Genomic DNA, 17,202 nt, shown 5'->3' on the forward strand with positions numbered 1-17,202 from the left:
ACATAAAATTAGTATAAATTACAATACAAATCTATCTAGGGCCAACCCCCCCCCCCCCAAACTAAAGAACTGAGCGATTAGTTACAACTTCAAACACAGTTAAGAGTCAACATATTCACCTCTGGAGAGGTCAGTGTGTTTGCAGGCCACAAATTTATTTTCTTTTTATTTAGCCATGGGAGAGGGAAGACATTATACAATGAGCTCTTCCTCGCCCATTATTCTTCCAAATAACAGGACTATGATAAGAGCAGGCTGTTTTCCATGATGGATGTGCTACTTCTAAAATCTGCACCCACTAGGCACTGTATTAAGAAGGTGGTGATGGGAAGAATCATCATTAAAATAAAATATTAAAAAAAAAAAACAACTCAGGGATATTTCGTGGCCTCTTATTCATATTAAGGCGCAAGACCAGGTTGAACTCCAATATATGCTCGTTTCTGCCTTCCAGTATGCTCTGACCATCCTCACCAAGAATGGTTTCTGCCCCACTTTACTGGCTTTTTTTCCAATGTGTGTACATAAATATATACACATTTATATATATTGAAATATATACCTATAAAATATAGGTATATATATATATATATATATTTCAATTTACGCTCATTTCAAGAAGTGCTGTGCTCTGAAGTCTTGCATTCTTTACTTAGTAACTGTTCCTGAACGGAGAGATCCTTTATGGTCTCAGAGGAGGAACCTCCTGTAATCCTTCGTGCCTATGTGCAGCTCCAAAAAGAGTGCTAGGCCGTTGACAGAGTTCCGGAAGCAGGCCATGTAGCTGCTGCCACCACTTGGCATGGTTGTAGCTTAACTGAAGAACTTGCTACTGCGGATTCTTCAAGATGCGTCCATGCCGGAAGTCGTAGACGTGCCTGCAGAGAAACACTTGCTCTGGATCTGTGTTCTCCGGTACCTTGCGGTGTGGCGGTGTGCAGTACTCTTCAGAAGGAGGGACAATCAGTACTTTCCTGCCAGGGATCCCTTCACCACGACACTTCACAAAGGCACAAAATCTATGCATTAAAAAAATGCTATTTAGTATCTCAGGTTACCATTTTGTAATCTATTTGACACTAACTTCAACAAAGGAAGGGCATATCTACAAAATAAACACCAGCCCCCATCCAGTCATAACTTTTCCCCCAACCCTCTACTTCTGTTCCAGTTGGAAAATGAATTCTCACTAACAGTTGGAAGATGAATTCTCACTAAACTTCAACCAATCAATGACATATTCAGACTGCTCTGGGTTATGAAACTTATTTTTCTTTATTCATTCTGAAGCTCCTAGAACACCTGGTATTTAGCCTCAACACATCAGGACTAGGTTCAAAGCATCCTTTAATTACTTGAAAGATCTGGGGAAGGGTTTAGCGATCATGCCCAAACCTAGCCCTCTTAAACCATTTCAAGTAAGAGCTTCTATTCAGGACCAGCACAGCACATTATTCCCATATAAGCCAGAATGCCTGGCACCTGTTATAAACCAGGAATTGGTATTCTTCCCACCCTTCATATGGCATTATCTCCTGGACAGTACACAAAAGTGAAGAATGTCAACCTCTTCTTCAGGGGCTCATATAAGCCAGACGTGAGAGCATAATTTAACATGAATCTCGTACTGCCAAGCATAGAAACTTAGCACTGCTTATACGAACCCCTGAAGAAAGCTTGGGTGCCAAAACGTGGCCCGTGTTGGGTTCATATGTCATATTTGGAAAATAAATGCTTTCTATTGATCACCTTAAAGATCGCGGTTGGCGTCCTCCACTTTTGTGTACTGTCTTTGGTGACCTGAGGATTTATTTTCCTGTTTTGCTTGTGCTTATTACCCTCCTAGGTCAAGTACTTCTCCCAGCCGTCACATGTTTATTATGACTTCCCTATGAGGAAAGGTTAAAGTGGCTAGGGCTCTTCAGCTTGGAGAAAACACGGCTGAGGGGAGATATGATAGAGGTCTATAAAATAATGAGTGGAGTGGAACGGGTAGATGTGAAGCGTCTGTTTATTCTTTCCAAAAATACTAGGACTAGCGGTCATGCAATGAAGCTACAAAGTAGTAAATTTAAAACGAATTGGAGAAAGTTTTTCTTCACTCAATGTGTAATTAAACTCTGGAATTCACAGCTAGAGAATGTGGTAAAGGCGGTTAGCTTAGTGGGGTTTAAAAAAGGTTTGGACGGCTTCCTAAAGGAAAAGTCCATATACCATTATTAAAATGGACTTGGGGAAAATCCACTGCTTATTTCTGGGATAAGCAGCATAAAATGTTTGTACTTTTTCAGGATATTGCCAGGTATTTGTGACCTGGATTGGCCACTGTTGGAAACAGGATGCTGGGCCTGATGGACCTTTGGTCTGTCCCAGTATGGCACTACTTAAGTGCCCTTCTTCAGTCAGAATTCCTACTGTTCACGGCAAGGATTTCTGGGACACATTGTACCTATTACATTTCTGAACTGAATAAACTAAATACTATCATACAGAACTTAAGCTGAATTTATATGCATTTTCTTAAGGATAACAAATGGCAGGGCCCTCGCTTTTAGAAAAGAAAAGTGGACAAATAGTATCTGCTCATTTCTTTGTGACATTTAAAAATTGTGTGGCCAGGAAGTGAGGAACAAGGACTACAGCTACAGGAGTAGCCCTACTCACTTAACAAGTAGAGGTGAGGGTACCCCACCAAGCGAGGCACCTGACAGAAAAGCCAGAAGAGCAAAACAGAGTCAGGTTTGCTTCTGCTTGGATCTCTCAGGTAAATACTGACAGAATTCTGGTATTTTAGCTTTATGAGGCTTTCCTACAACAAATGATTTTGGATTTAATCTCAGGCCTTTTCAGTAGTAGCTCAAAGTGAGTTACATTCAAGTAAATTGAATAATTTCCTGTCCCCAGAAAGCCTGCAATCTAGGCCTGTACCAGAGTCAGTGAAGGGTGAAGTGACTTGCTCAAGATCACCAGATGCCAGGATATAAGATCTGGCTTCCTTGGTTCTCAACCCACTCTAACCTTTAGGCTACTCCTCTACTCTAAACTGTACAGACAGTAATGCTCTCCGCTCATACTGAATCATCTGTCTACTCCTGATATGAGAAATCCAGGTGTATATAATATTCAGTCTGTGAAATCAGGGTACTCATGTTGATCTGCTTTCTATCAAAAGCCCATACTTTCCACAAAAGAAAGCAAACCATTCTCCAACACAGCTGCAAGTAAACAGCACCACCTACCTGCAGTATTCTGCAAAGGTCAGGACGTAGCACTTCTCTTCAATGCAGGCAACACTGTTCTCATCCTGGTGACGGGATGCGAAGATCTCATTCTGTAGAGCAGACAGACAGGAAATGATGCACACCACCACAACTGAAGAGCAAACTAGCCACCTAAAGATACAAAAATCTCAAGGCAACGACAGCAGTCAGCAGGCATGTACCATTGGTTTCATACAAACTCACCCTGCAATACTCTCCTGCCCAGGGCTGGATTTATATCTAAGCTAGACAAGCTACAGCCCAGGGCTTCACATTACAAGAAGTCTCACACTTCATTAGCATGGAAAACTATTAAACCTATAATGTACTTCCTACTTAATCAAGGGGAGGCCTCTTAAATATTACAGCTCAGGGGCCACAATACGCATAAATCCAGCCCTGCTCCTGATGTTTGATTAATCTACATTGGTTTGTGAAATGTTTTTAAAGCTATCCATTTGCAAAGATCAAGAGTGGAGATATCAGTAACCGTGAGAAAAATTTATCAATCATACCTTTAACCTTTGCCAGCAGGTAGAGAAACCTGCCCATAACAGAACAGAGGCCGTCAGCACGTGCACAATCTGACGTGCACAATCTGAGGCCTGCTGTCGAGCTCCAATCCACAACATGCTCAACCCCCCCCCCCCCCCCCCCCCCAGGGTTGCTGCTGAGCTTTAAGTCACCTTTTGCCCTACCTAAGATTAGCTGTCAGGCTCCAGGTTACCAATGCCTGATCTAACGCCATCTGCTGAGCTCCAAGATAACCTGCCTTGCAACCAATAGGCTTGCTGCCAAGCTCCAAACCACAAGCCACCAACTGCCCAACCTGAGGATGGATGCCAGGCTCCCCACTATCATGTGCCCAATCCAAGGCCATCTGCTAAATTCCAAGCCCCCATACACCACATCCAAGGAATTTTGCCAAGTATGCACACACTGCATATTTAACATGAGGACAAATGTAGAGCTCCAAGCCACTGCATGTCTGCAAACCACCCTGTACCTGACCTGAGGCTTTCTAGTGAGCTCTGACCTGAGGCTCGCTGTCAGCCTTCAACCCATCACATTCCCAATTGTCATATATCAAATCACTGTACTTGATCTGAAATCTACTACTGAGCAACTACTCACTATGTACCTGATCCAAGGAGAGCTACCAACCTCCCAGACACTGACCTGTGGCCTGCTTCCAAGCCTCAAACCACTGTTCCTGACCACGGCTAAGGTCCAAGCAACTGTGTCTCCTGCACAATATGTATCACAATACTCTAAATTATGGCAAAAACACTACAGGAAGGCCCCTGTAGTACTTTACAAGTCATAAGTACATCTCACGAGTCACTTGTAATGCATGCTGGCAACAACTAGGAAATGCATGTGAATGTAATACCCCACCTCTTCTAGAATCTAAAGATACTTGTGCTGGTGCCAGCATCACAAATCACCTGTCAACTCTCAGTTTCTGGATATGCTACCAAAAATGAGAAAAAAAAATTGAACTATTTACCTGGTGCATGCTGGGATTGCGGCCTCCATGAGTATGTTCTGGTCTATAATACCAGAAGAGACTCATCATGAGCTCCCCTGTTAAAACATAAAGTCACAGGCTTCACAAAACGATTTGGAGAGATGTCAGTTAATATTTAATTCACTTTGAAGTAAAGAAGGTAGTAAGGACCCCACATTCTGGAAGTAACTCTGGAAATAGCAATAGATATTGATAACTTGTGTAGATTTCTGTTTAATAATGGAGGCATATCCACTGATTAGCAAAATTTAAAAATGCAAAACAAAACCATGAACTGGGCGGGTGAGTTACTTCAGAAAGGTAATCTGATTTAACAAAAACCACTCGTGTAAGAAAACCAACACCACGTGTTAAGAATAGATTTAACCCACTGCTGCCAGATGAACAATCTGTCCATTATTTATTTACACAGGCTTTGTGGAAATATGAAAAACGGCTCAGAGGAATGGCAATGCATATTCAGGTAGAAATATCTTACATAACAGGTTATCATCTAAGGGGTGCCTGAGTGTCAGTGGTAGAAGCAGCAATTGAACCCTGGTTTCTCCGGTTCTTAGCCTCCTTGCTCTAACCACTGGGCCACTTCCTCTTTAGCTGAGTTAAGAAACCAAGAGGTAGCAGCACTCTCATCACCACCATTCTTTCGATTTCATCACTGGTATAGCCTCTCATCTGAATAACCACCCCAACTTTCACAGAGCTCAGCTACACAAGAGTAAGAATGCACACTGTGCTATGGGTAAACCATGTTTATTAAGTACCTGTTTTCGGGTCCTCCCACAATGCTGAAATTTTCGCCACATAGGGCATTGATTTTTTCCGTGGGCCTGATTTCAGCAGGACTGTGTCTCGTACCCTGATGATTTCCCCCTCTCTCTCCACAGCCTGGTAACTCTTGCGAACAGCAGGCTCAGGCTCATTCTAACACATAAGAAGAAAGAGGATATAGATTTACAAAGGAATTGTATCAGCAGCAAGGAGAAATTAGACCTTGCCTGCTAATTTGCTTTCCTTTAGTCCCTCCGGACCGGCCCAGCCTGCTGGAAGGCGTGCACAACCCATCAGTCACATTCTGGGCTGGTCGAGAGGGATGCTAAGGAAATAGCTGCAACTAATAAATGAACCCTGGGGTCTTAAGGAGAAAAGCGCTATCACTTTCACACTTATTTCACTTCTGGAATTTTCTGTGCTCATTGTCACCAACTTAACTGTGGATCTTGAAAGTGCTCTTAAGATTAGAGAAAATGCAACACTGGTCAAAGGACACCAGAGGTTTAGGGATTAAAACAGAATAGCATGTGGGTTTCCACACCCTTGTTCAGACATGGTTCGAGATGCTGTAGAGGGAAGACTCACACAGCTCCTTGGCAGCAGGAGGGGAATCAGGACCCATGACTGCTCGAGGGTGAAACCTAGTGGCTGGAATCGGGGCCCCTGCCTATAGAGCTATAGAACCAGGATCACTGCTACTACTACTTATCATTTCTATAGCGCTACTGGATGTACACAGCGCTGTACACTTGAACATGAAGAGACAGTCCCTGCTCGACAGAGCTTACAATCTAATTAGGACAGACAAACAAGAGATAAAGGAATATTAAAGTGAGGATGATAAAATAAGGGTTCTGAACAAGTGAATAAGGGTAAGGAGTTAAAAGAAGCATCAAAAAGGTGGGCTTCTAGCTTAGATTTGAAGACGGCCAGAGATGGATGCTAAGCCCTAAGGACTAATTGTTTGTAATCTATAAATCCACCATTGTTCCCGACGGGTTAAAACCGCAACCCGATAGGTTCCTGTGGGGGATTCTGGAATGTGATCTATAATGAACCACCGTAGATCTGTAAACCTATGAATGAGAACATAGAGTGGAACACTATTATTTGACTCATCTGTGTGTGGGGGATGGTGATCTGTGTAGTACTGTGTATTTTAGAACGTTTGTGTTCATAGGCAGTTATAAAGTTAATATACATAAAGTTTATCATCTTGTAGTGACGTCACAAAAGGGACTTCCGGTGCGAGGCTTCAAAATGGGCGCCTATATAAGCTACCATACCAAACAACAGGAGTGTCTCGCAGTTTGCTTTATAATGGAAGATGGTGCAGAGGACGGTCTTAACCCTAGTCCCTGAAGAAAGAAATCTGAAACCTGTGGAGTCGGGCTTGTCCAGGGGAAGGCGGTTGGATGTTTTCATATAATCCTGCCCTTTGAATTAGTGAGGCAGCATGAATGAAGATAAGTGCAGTTTGATTGAAATACTATGCCATTATTAAATAGCAGTGAATGACTTTAATTGGTGCTGGTTTAAACAGGGTATCACTAAGAAAGTATCGTGAAAGATACCAGATTAATAGCACTCACGTGGCTCTATAATTACAATAAAAGAAGAGTAACCCGATGAAAGAAGTGCTATACCACCAGGCATCAGTATATCTGCGTGCCAAAGAGAGTGGGTAAATCTGAGGGTACTCTATATATACAAAAAATATACAAAAAACTAACATAGTGAATGGCAATAATAATGGAACAATGGAACGTATCATTATCATTCTTTGAATAGGTAGCAATGATCCTGGTTCTAGTAGAGGATTATATACTATCAATATACCAATGACTATGGTAAAATTAGGTCTTACCTGATAATTTTCTTTCCTTTAGCAACAGCAGATGAATCCAGGAACTGGTGGGTTGTGTCCATCTACCAGCAGGTGGAGTTAGAGATAACAGAACTCTTGGGAGTAAAGCAGACGGCCAGCCCCGCTATCAGTTAGTATACATCTTTCGAAAGCAGTAGAATTAGGCCAATCAACTCAGTAACACCCATCCTCACTATAACAAAAGAGAACCAACTAGAAAAACTGCAACTATGAAACAAAGCTGCAACAATGCCTGCCGTAGCAGAGTATGTTCTTTTTATATCTGTATTTTTCATTTCTGACTGAATCTGCATAAGAGGAAAAAGAATAGAGCAGCGGCAAAAAAATAGTCGGCTAATGGAAGGGATCCTGGATTCATTTGCTGTTGCTAAAGGAAAGAAAATTATCAGTTAAGACCTAATTTTACCTTCCTTGTCACAAACAGCAGATGAATCCTGGAACTGGTGGGATGTACCAAAGCCTACGCTAAGAAGGGTGGGAAGCCAACATCCCCCGCGCCAAAACTTGAGTCCCAAACTGCGCATCTTCCGTGGAGGCGACATCCAACCAGTAGTGTTTAACGAAAGTATGCCGAGACGCCCAAGTAGCTGCTTGACAAATTTCATCCACATGAAGAGATGTCTCCGCCCAGGACACCGCCTGTGCTCTAGTAGAATGAGCTTGTAGAGCCAAAGGTGGCTCTCGACCTTGTGATAGATACGCTGACGCAATGGCCTCCTTAATTTTTTTTTTATTTGTTACATTTGTACCCCGCGCTTTCCCACTCATGGCAGGCTCAATGCGGCTTACATATTGTATACAGGTACTTATTTGTACCTGGGGCAATGGAAGGTTAAGAGACTTGCCCAGAGTCACAAGGAGCTGCCTGTGCCTGAAGTGGGAATTGAACTCAGTTCCTTAGTTCCCCAGGACCAAAGTCCACCACCCTAACCACTAGGCCATTCCTCCACTCCAATGCGTTATCGAGGCTTTGGAGGCCGCCTCACCTTTTTGCGGCCCCGAAAGGACAAAGAGGTGGTCTGATCTTCGAAATTCATTGGTAACATGAAGGTAACGCAAAAGCACCCTTCGGACATCCAACAGCTGAAGGCATGCAAACTCAGCCGGAAAATCCTCCTTCCTAAACGAAGGGAAAAACAGAGTCTGATTGAGATGGAACGCTGAAACTACCTTTGGAAGAAAAGAAGGAACTGTCCGAATCGAGACTCCCGAATCTGCAAAAAGGGGTCTCTACAAGATAAGGCCTGCAGTTTGGAAATGCACCGAGCTGAGGAAATCGCCACCAAAAAGACAACCTTACATATAAGGTCCTTGTCCGTTGCCTTTTGCAAAGGCTTAAAGGGAGACGCTTGCAATGCCCTGAGAACCAGGTTTAGCCGCCAAGAAGGACAAGGCCGCCGAAGAGGCGGACACAGATGAAGTACTCCGCGTAAAAAATGAGCCACATCTGGGTGAGCTGCTAAGGAGAATCTGGCTACTCGACCTCGAAAGCAAGCTAGAGCTGCTATTTGCACTCGCAGAGAGTTATACGCGAGACCATTAGAAAGGCCTTCCTGGAGGGCCAGAAAGCAAATCTGATATACTTAGCATGGAGTGCAGAGCATTGAAACCCTATCTACTATGTAAGCCGCATTGAGCCTGCCATGAGCGGGAAAGCGCGGGGTACAAATATGATAAATAAATCCAATATCACTGCAACCGACGCCAGAAAAGGAGAACCGGTCTTCTGCTCACACCACGAAGAAAAGAGTTTCCACACCCGAGCATAATCGTACGAAGTGGACCTCCTCCGTGCTTGCAGAAGCTTCGTAATCACAGGTTCCGAAAAACGTCTATTCCTCAATCGGTTCCTTTCAATAGCCAGGCCGTAAGACCAAAGCGGGAGGGATTTTCCATCTGAACAGAGCCCTGGCATAGAAGATCTGGGAGTCACCGGAAGGCACAGTGGAGTGTCGTGCAGTAAGCGAACCAGGTCTGCGTACCACGGTCTTCGGGTCCAATCTGGAGCCACTAGGACCACAAGCCCGCGATGACAACTGATGCGATGAAGAACTCTTCCTATCAGAGGCCAAGGAGGAAACACATAGAGCAATCCCTGCTGTGGCCACGGCTGCAGTAGGGCATAGATCCCTGCAGACTCGGGCTGCCTTTTCCGGGAAAAGAATCTGGGCACCTTGGCATTCTGAACTGTGGCCATGATATCCATCACCGGCATTCCCCAACAACGAGAAATCAGTCTGAAAGACCCCACCAAAAGCATCCCTTCCACCGCATCCAACAAAGTCAGACTGAGAAAATCCGCCTGGACACTGGACTGGCCTGCAATGTGAGCCGCTGATAGGCAAAGAACATGAGTCTCCACCCACTCCATGAGATGAGATACCTCCACCGCTAGGGACATGCTGTGAGTCCCCCCTTGCCGATTGATGTAAGCTACCATCGTTGAACTGTCCGACAACATCCGAACAGGTCTCCCTTGCAGGAGATCCTGAAACTCGGCCAAGGCATTCTCCACCACTCTCAACTCCAAACGATTTATGGACTACGCCGCTTCGAGAAGGGTCCAAGTCCCCTGAGTCACTCTGTGTAGACAATGAGCTCCCCAACCGGTCAGACTGGCATCCGTCACAACCACCACCCAATTCAGGGAGGCTAAGGGCATGCCCTTTCGCAACGTGGTCGGGCAAATCCACCAATACATGCTGCCCCTGGCCGCATCTGTCCAGGTCAGATGGCGCTGATAGTCCAGAGACGTTGGAGACCATCTGCTCAGAAGAAACAACTGCAGGGTCTGCATTTGAGCTCTTGACCACGGCACCACTTCTAGTGTAACCGCCATAGACCCCAGGACCTGGACATAGTCCCAAACCAAAGGGCGAGGCATCCGCAACGAGGTGTGCACCTGGGCCACCAGTTTTACTCTCAGGCCATTGGAAAGGAAAACCTTCCATATCTTTGTGTCAAAAAGTACCCCCAGGTATTCCAAGCTCTGAGTCAGACATAGTTGACTCTTGTCCAGGTTGATAACCCATCCCAACAACTGAAAAAGAGAAATCACCCTGGAAGTGGCAGCCCGACTCTCCTGCGGAGAGGAGGCCCAAAGCAACCAGTCATCAAGATAAGGATGAACTCGAATTTCCTCCTTCCGCAAGAAGGCCGCCACCACCACGACCTTCGAAAAGGTGCATGGTGCCATGGCCAGGTCAAAGGGAAGAACTCGAAACTGAAAGTGACGACCTAAAATCGGAAATCTGAGGAACCTCTGATGCAGTTGCCAAATGGGAACGTGCAGGTAAGCTTCTTTGAGGTTCAGCACCGTCAAGAACTCCCTCGGCTGAACCGCCGCAATAACGGCTCACAACGTCTCCATTCGAAAATGATGAACTCGCAGAAACTTGTTCACAACCCTTCTCGCAATGTGGCTAGAACTGCTACCCGCTTTGACTGCATTCCGCAGCGAGACTCCAGAAACAATTCTGTGACGGGTGCACTAAATTCCAGTTTGTATCCATCTTGCACCACGTCTAGTACCTATTGGTCTGAAGTTATCTTGACCCACTCTGGGAGAAACAGAGGAAGGCGCCTATCTGCAGCACCCCAGACTGGGCCAGCGCCCCATCATTGTGAGGTGCGAGGAGCGGCTCCCTGGCGACTCCCGCAGCTCGCTTCTCATTTCGAAAGGAAGACCTTTGCTGGAAGCGGGGACGCTGAAAGGAGCCAGAAGTTCTAGCTGGGCGATAACGGCACACATCCCGTAAATGGGATTTAGCCGCTTCCTGTCTGGAAGCCAGCCTGGGCTTATCTTCAGGGAGACGCTGGGATTTGGACTCCCCCAAATCCTTAACAATTTTCTCCAAGTCTTCTCCAAACAACAGTTTACCCCGAAAAGGCAGCCGAATAAGTCGCTGTTTGGAAACCATGTCAGCCAACCAATGACAGAGCCATAACATCCTGCGAGAGGAGACAGCCAAAGCCATCAGCTTGGCCGAAGAGCAAACCAAGTCATAAAGGGCGTCCGCCAAATAAGCCAGCCCGACCTCAATTTGAAGAAAGTCCGGAGCCCCGGCACTCTCTTGTTCTTGAAGAGACTCCTGACCGGAGTGAACCAACTGAGACAAGCTCTAGCCGCATAGGAACTACAAATGGAAGCCTGCAGAGTCAATGAAGCCAACTCAAAGGAACGCTTCAAAGATGCTTCCAGACGCCTATCTTGCATGTCCTTGAGTGCTACTCTACCCTCAACTGGTAGTCTTCTTAATGACCGCTGTCACCAGGGCATCCACCTTCAGCAGGGCAAACTGCTACAATTGCTCTGACGTGACCGGATAAAGCCGAGACATGGCCTTGGAAACCCTCAGAACGCTATCTGGATCCGCCCACTGAGCCGAAATCAACTCATCAATGGCTTCATGCACTGGAAAAGCCCTAGCTGGACGCCTAGTGCTGGCCATCTTAGGATTTACAGACTGTGCAGCCGCAACGTCTGGGTCCTCAATATTTAAAGCTTCTAAAGCTTGCGAAATTAAGGATGACAATTCATCTTTTTGGAAAAGGTGTACCGAAGAGGAATCATCCACCTGATCCTGAGGAAGGTCAAGCTCCTCAATGTCCTCCCCCACCGTCTGTCTCCAGGACCCCTCAGAGGGGGCCACAACCGACGGAGCCGTCGACCCTAAGGGCAAGGACCCCTCCTGAGAACTATGAGAGATCCTTCTCCTCTTAAGCGCAGCCCCATCATCCAGCAGAGATCCCACGACATCATTCTGAGTCCCAAGAAGATACAAGGGTTCCGGAGAAATCCCTGAAGAAAGGGGAAGGGCGCGCTTCATCACAAATGCTTGATGCATTAATAATACAAATTCTGGAGAAAAAAAATTCCCCCGGAGCAACGGGAGCCGCAGGCCCGGAACCTACCCACATTTCCGACCCCCCCCCCCCCCCCCCCGGACAATGCCTCAATTGAAGGAGAAGGCGGGAGAGCAGGAAGCGCTATTGGAACCGCTTCAGCAGCGCTCGTCAAAATGGCGCACAAACCACGCACCTCAGCGCGGTAAAATGCCGTCTCCCCAATGGAGGAAGAGTCATCTGCCCCAGTTACCTCAGCGCACTCGGCGCTGCAAATTCCCGCTGTTGAACGCTGCTTCTCACAGCGGGAACAGCGTTTCACCATTTCTGCCGCCATGCCATCCTGCTACGAGGAAAGAAACCCGAAGTCGGCACTTACCAGCTGATCCCCCTGCAGTGAAGAATTGGGCAGCCGCAGACAACAACATAAGTCAGGCAGATAGAAACAATTCTCAGCTCTCAATAAATTCTGTAAATAAATTCTTTGGTTCTCGTTTTTTGTTTACTGAGGAGGGAAGGAGAGAGAAAAACCAGAGAGAATTGATGCCTGTCAACAGAGAGCACGGGGTGAGGCAGGGACCTTGCAGTAAGGTATGTCCCTAAAGCTGACACCCTCAGTCAGACACTCCCTCCCAGCTCAACTGGCCAGCGGCCCAGGAGCATTCTCAGTGGCCATGAATCCAGGAGCTGGAGAGAAGCCGTCCATCCACCTGCTGGAGCTAGAGATATACTGACTGATACAGGGGCTGGCTGTCTGCTTTACTCCCAAGAGTTCTGTTATCTATCTCCACCTGCTGGTAGATGGACACAACCCACCAGTTCCTGGATTCATCTGCTGTTTGTGACAAGGAAAGGATATTTATTCTTTCATTCTGTTTATAGAGCTATAGAAGCAGCCCTGGTGTAGCCCAGGACTCTTAGTGTAATGTTAAGATTAAGTATGTTGGATGTGGAGGGTGTATTTATTTTTTATTAGGATTTATTTACCGCCTTTTTGAAGGAATTCACTGAAGGCGGTGTACAGTAAGAATAGATCAAACATGAGCAACAGGCAATTACAGCAATAAAAATATTCAAATACAAAGTATGGAATAGTATACTACTTACAATGTCGACACAATACGTAAGGGAAAATTAGGTTCTTACCATGATAATTTTCTTTCCTTTAGTCATAGCAGATGAAGCCATTACGTATGGGTTGTGTCCATCAATCAGCAGGGGGAGATAGAGAGCACTCAACTTTTCACAGTGTCTCATGGCCAGCTAGCTCCACTGCCTCTTCAGTATTTGAAGCTTCCAAAGCAGTATGGCAAACCGCAACAGGAATAACATGAACTTTCCTCACAGCGAACGATGGCCCCTTAACAAGGGCATAAACTCAAAAAAGGAGGGAATAAACTCGTCCTCCACTTTGTATAAAAGGAGGGAATACTTGCATCCTCCTGGAGGGAATAAACTCATCCTCCCAAAACATGCACTGGAGGGAATGAACTCATCCTCCTATAACTGTAACAAGAATCCTGAAGACTGTTTTCCGACTCCCCAAGGAAGGAATATAACTTCAGGAAACAAGAACAGCACCTAAAATCAGAATCACTGCAATACAGACAATCATACAGGGAGGGCTCATGGCTTCATCTGCTATGACTAAAGGAAAGAAAATTATCACGGTAAGAACCTAATTTTCTCTTCCTTGTCATCAAGCAGATGAAGCCATTATGTATGGGATGTAACAAAGCAATCCCTAAATAGGGTGGGAACAAGCCACACCACGCGCTAGCACCTGTACTCCAAAACGCGCATCCCTCCTGGCAGCCACATCCAGCCTGTAATATCGGGCGAAAGAGAGCTTAGAAGCCCATGTTGCAGCACTGCAAATCTCATGAAGAGATAGTGCTCCAGTTTCCGCCCAGGAAGAGGAAATCGCTCTTGTGGAATGTGCCTTAAAAGGCTACAGGTGGAGCCCGGCCAGACAGCAGATATGCCGAAAAGATAGCTTCTTTGAGCCAACGGGCAATAGTGGCTTTAGACGCTTAAGACCCTCTGCGAGGACCTGCAAACAGCACAAAAAGATGATCAGAGGTCCTAAAAGAATTTGTAATTCGCACATACTGCAACAGAGTCCTGCGCACATCCAAAAGGTGCAACTGCCCAAATGAATCTGGAAACTCTCCTCAACAAAAGAGGGAAGAAAAACAGGCGGGTTTAGGTGAAACGCTGAAACCACCTTAGGCATGAAGGAAGGCACGGTCCAAACCGTGACCCCTGACTCTGAGAATTGCAGAAAAGGGTCTCGACATGACAGTGCCTGGAGCTCTGACTCCCGTCTCACCGAGTTAATGGCCACTAAAAAGCCGGCCTTCAGTGTCAAATCTTTCTCTGAAGGGCCTTCAATACTAACCCCAGGTTCCAAGCTGGACAAGGTGCCCGCACGGGAAGATGGAGCCGAAGCACCTCTCTAAGAAACCGTGCCACATCTGGATGAGCAGCTAAGGACACGCCTTCAACCTTGCCAAGCAGGGAGGCCAATGCTGCCACTTGCACCCGCAGGGAATTATAGGCCAAGCCTTTGTGTACACCATCCTGCAAACAATCCAGAAACGGCAAGACAGGAGCCCGCAATGGAGAAAGCGCTCTTGAAACACACCAGACTTCAAACTGGCGCCAAATCCTGGCATAAGCCACGGAAGAGGAGCACTTACGGGCCTGCAGGAGAGTGGAAATTACCTTATTTGAGTAGCCTTTATCTCTCAATTGCGCCCTCTCAATCGCCATGCCATAAGACCAAAGTGGCAGGTGTCCTCCATGGCCACCGGACCCTGTGACAACAGGTGCGGAACCAGAGGTAACGGAAAAGGAGCCTCCAACAGCATCTGTCGGAGGTCCGCATACCAAGGCCTCCTGGGCCAATCCGGGGCGATGAGCACCACTTCTCCTGGATGCAGCCGAATCCGCAGGAGCACTCGCCCTATCAAGGGCCACGGAGGGAAGACATACAGCAAGCCCAGGGGCCAGGGTTGAGCCAAGGCATCCAACCCGGCACAGCGAGGATCCCTCCGTCTGCTGAAGAAGCACGGGACTTTGGCATTGGAACTGGTCGCCATAAGATCCATCACTGGCTTGCCCCATTTGGCACATATCTGCAGGAATACATCGTCTGCTAGTTCCCACTCCGCTGGATCGATCTGATGCCTGCTTAGATAGTCGGCTTGCATGTTGCTCTGACCTGCAATGTGAGCTGCTGACAGGGACTGTAGATGCAGCTCGGCCCAGTGGCAAATTTGTTCGGCTTGCGCGGCTAGAGCTCTACACTGAGTGCCGCCTTGTCGATTTATGTAGGCCACTGCTGTCGTGTTGTCCGACATCACTCGGACAGCCAATCCTTCCAGGGACACTTGAAAGGCCAGAAGAGCCAGAAACACCGCTTTCAACTCCAGGCGGTTGATAGACCACTCCGACTCGTCGGGCGTCCACAGACCCTGGGCACGCTTCCCCTGGCAATATGCGCCCCAGCCCTTCAGGCGGGCATTTGTCACCACTAGGCACCAATCGGGGAGCGCCAGCGGCATTCCCCGCCGCAACATGCTGTCCGAGAGCCACCACTCCATACTGAGGCAGGCCGCAGGGAGCCAAGAAAGTCTGCACTGATAATCCTGAGATACTGGAGACCATCGTTGAAGTACAGAATACTGTAGCGGTCTCAGGTGCGCTCTCGCCCATGGCACCACTTCCAAGGTGGCTGTCATCGATCCCAACAGCTGGACAATGTCCCAAGCTCGCAGGCGGGGCATCCTCAGGAGCAGACGGACCTGATTCTGAAGCTTGCACCGCCTTTGCTCGGGAAGAAACACATAGCCCGAGGCTGTGTCGAACCTGGCCCCCAAATATTCTATGGATTGCGAGGGGGTAAGGTAACTTTTGGCCATATTGACGACCCAGCCCAGAGATTGAAGAACTGAAACCACTCTGGCTGTAGCTAGATGACTCTCTTTTTCTGAGTCTGCTCTGATGAGCCAGTCGTCTAGGTACGGGTGAACCCGGATACCCTCTCGCCTGAGAAAGGCAGCTACTACCACCATTACCTTGGAGAAGGTTCGAGGAGCTGTGGCGAGGCCAAAAGGCAAGGCCCGAAACTGGAAATGTTTTCCCAACACCGCAATCCGCAGAAACGTCTGGTGCGGGTGTCAAATTGGTATGTGCAAGTATGCTTCTTTCAGGTCCAGAGACGTTAGAAACTCTCCTGGCTGTACCGCCGCAATGACGGAGCGCAGGGTTTCCATGTGAAAATGCCGCACTCTTAAGGACTTGTTTAATTCTTTTAAGTCCAGGATAGGGCGAAAAGACCCGCCTTTTCGTGGCACCACAAAGTAAAAGGAGTAGCGGCCTAAACCTTGTTCGGCGGGAGGCACCGGGGTCACAGCCCCTATCTGGCGCAGACTGTGTGAAGTCTCCTCTACCGCCGCCCGTTTGGCGGCAGAACCGCATCGGGACTCCACAAACACGTCTCTCACCGGGGCATCGAATTCTATTCGGTATCCGTCTCTGATCAGGTCCAAGACCCACTGATCTGCGGAGATTTTGGCCCACTCCTCAAAAAAGAGGGAAAGTCTTCCTCCGATGACAGGAAACGAGGAGGAGGCTGCACCATCATTGAGAGGGTCGCCCTTGAACCGGCAGCTGCGGAACATTTGTCCAAGCGAAAGGAGTTTCTCTGCTGAAAGCGGGCACGCGAAGTGAACCCAGCAGCACGCCCCAGGCGGTACCTTCTAGCTTCACGGAAGCGAGGTCTGTAAGAGGAGCGGACGGCCTATCTTCGGGCAAGCGCTGAGGTTTCCCCCAGGCTTTTAACAATGTTTTCCAGCTCCTCACCAAACAGAAGAAGGCCTTGAATGAGCAACTTCACCAAC

General features: G+C 47.3%; 1 protein-coding gene across 2 annotated transcripts in view; it reads right to left on the minus strand.

Annotated features, from left to right (window-relative positions):
• Positions 1 to 365: 365 nt before the first annotated feature.
• Positions 366 to 17,202, minus strand: part of BAHD1 (bromo adjacent homology domain containing 1) — a 331,169-nt gene continuing 314,332 nt past the window's right edge. For both annotated transcript variants that reach the window (XM_030214275.1, XM_030214274.1), the window contains exons 4-7: positions 5,553 to 5,712; positions 4,771 to 4,847; positions 3,240 to 3,331; positions 366 to 1,019 (exon numbers count right to left, since the gene is read on the minus strand). In XM_030214275.1, coding sequence (XP_030070135.1) covers positions 830 to 1,019; positions 3,240 to 3,331; positions 4,771 to 4,847; positions 5,553 to 5,712 — 519 coding nt within the window. In that variant the 3' untranslated portion in view covers positions 366 to 829. The remainder of the gene's footprint in view (positions 1,020 to 3,239; positions 3,332 to 4,770; positions 4,848 to 5,552; positions 5,713 to 17,202) is intronic.

The sequence above is a fragment of the Microcaecilia unicolor genome, chromosome 9, assembly GCF_901765095.1.
Source record: "Microcaecilia unicolor chromosome 9, aMicUni1.1, whole genome shotgun sequence".
In the NCBI taxonomy this organism is placed as follows: domain Eukaryota; kingdom Metazoa; phylum Chordata; class Amphibia; order Gymnophiona; family Siphonopidae; genus Microcaecilia; species Microcaecilia unicolor.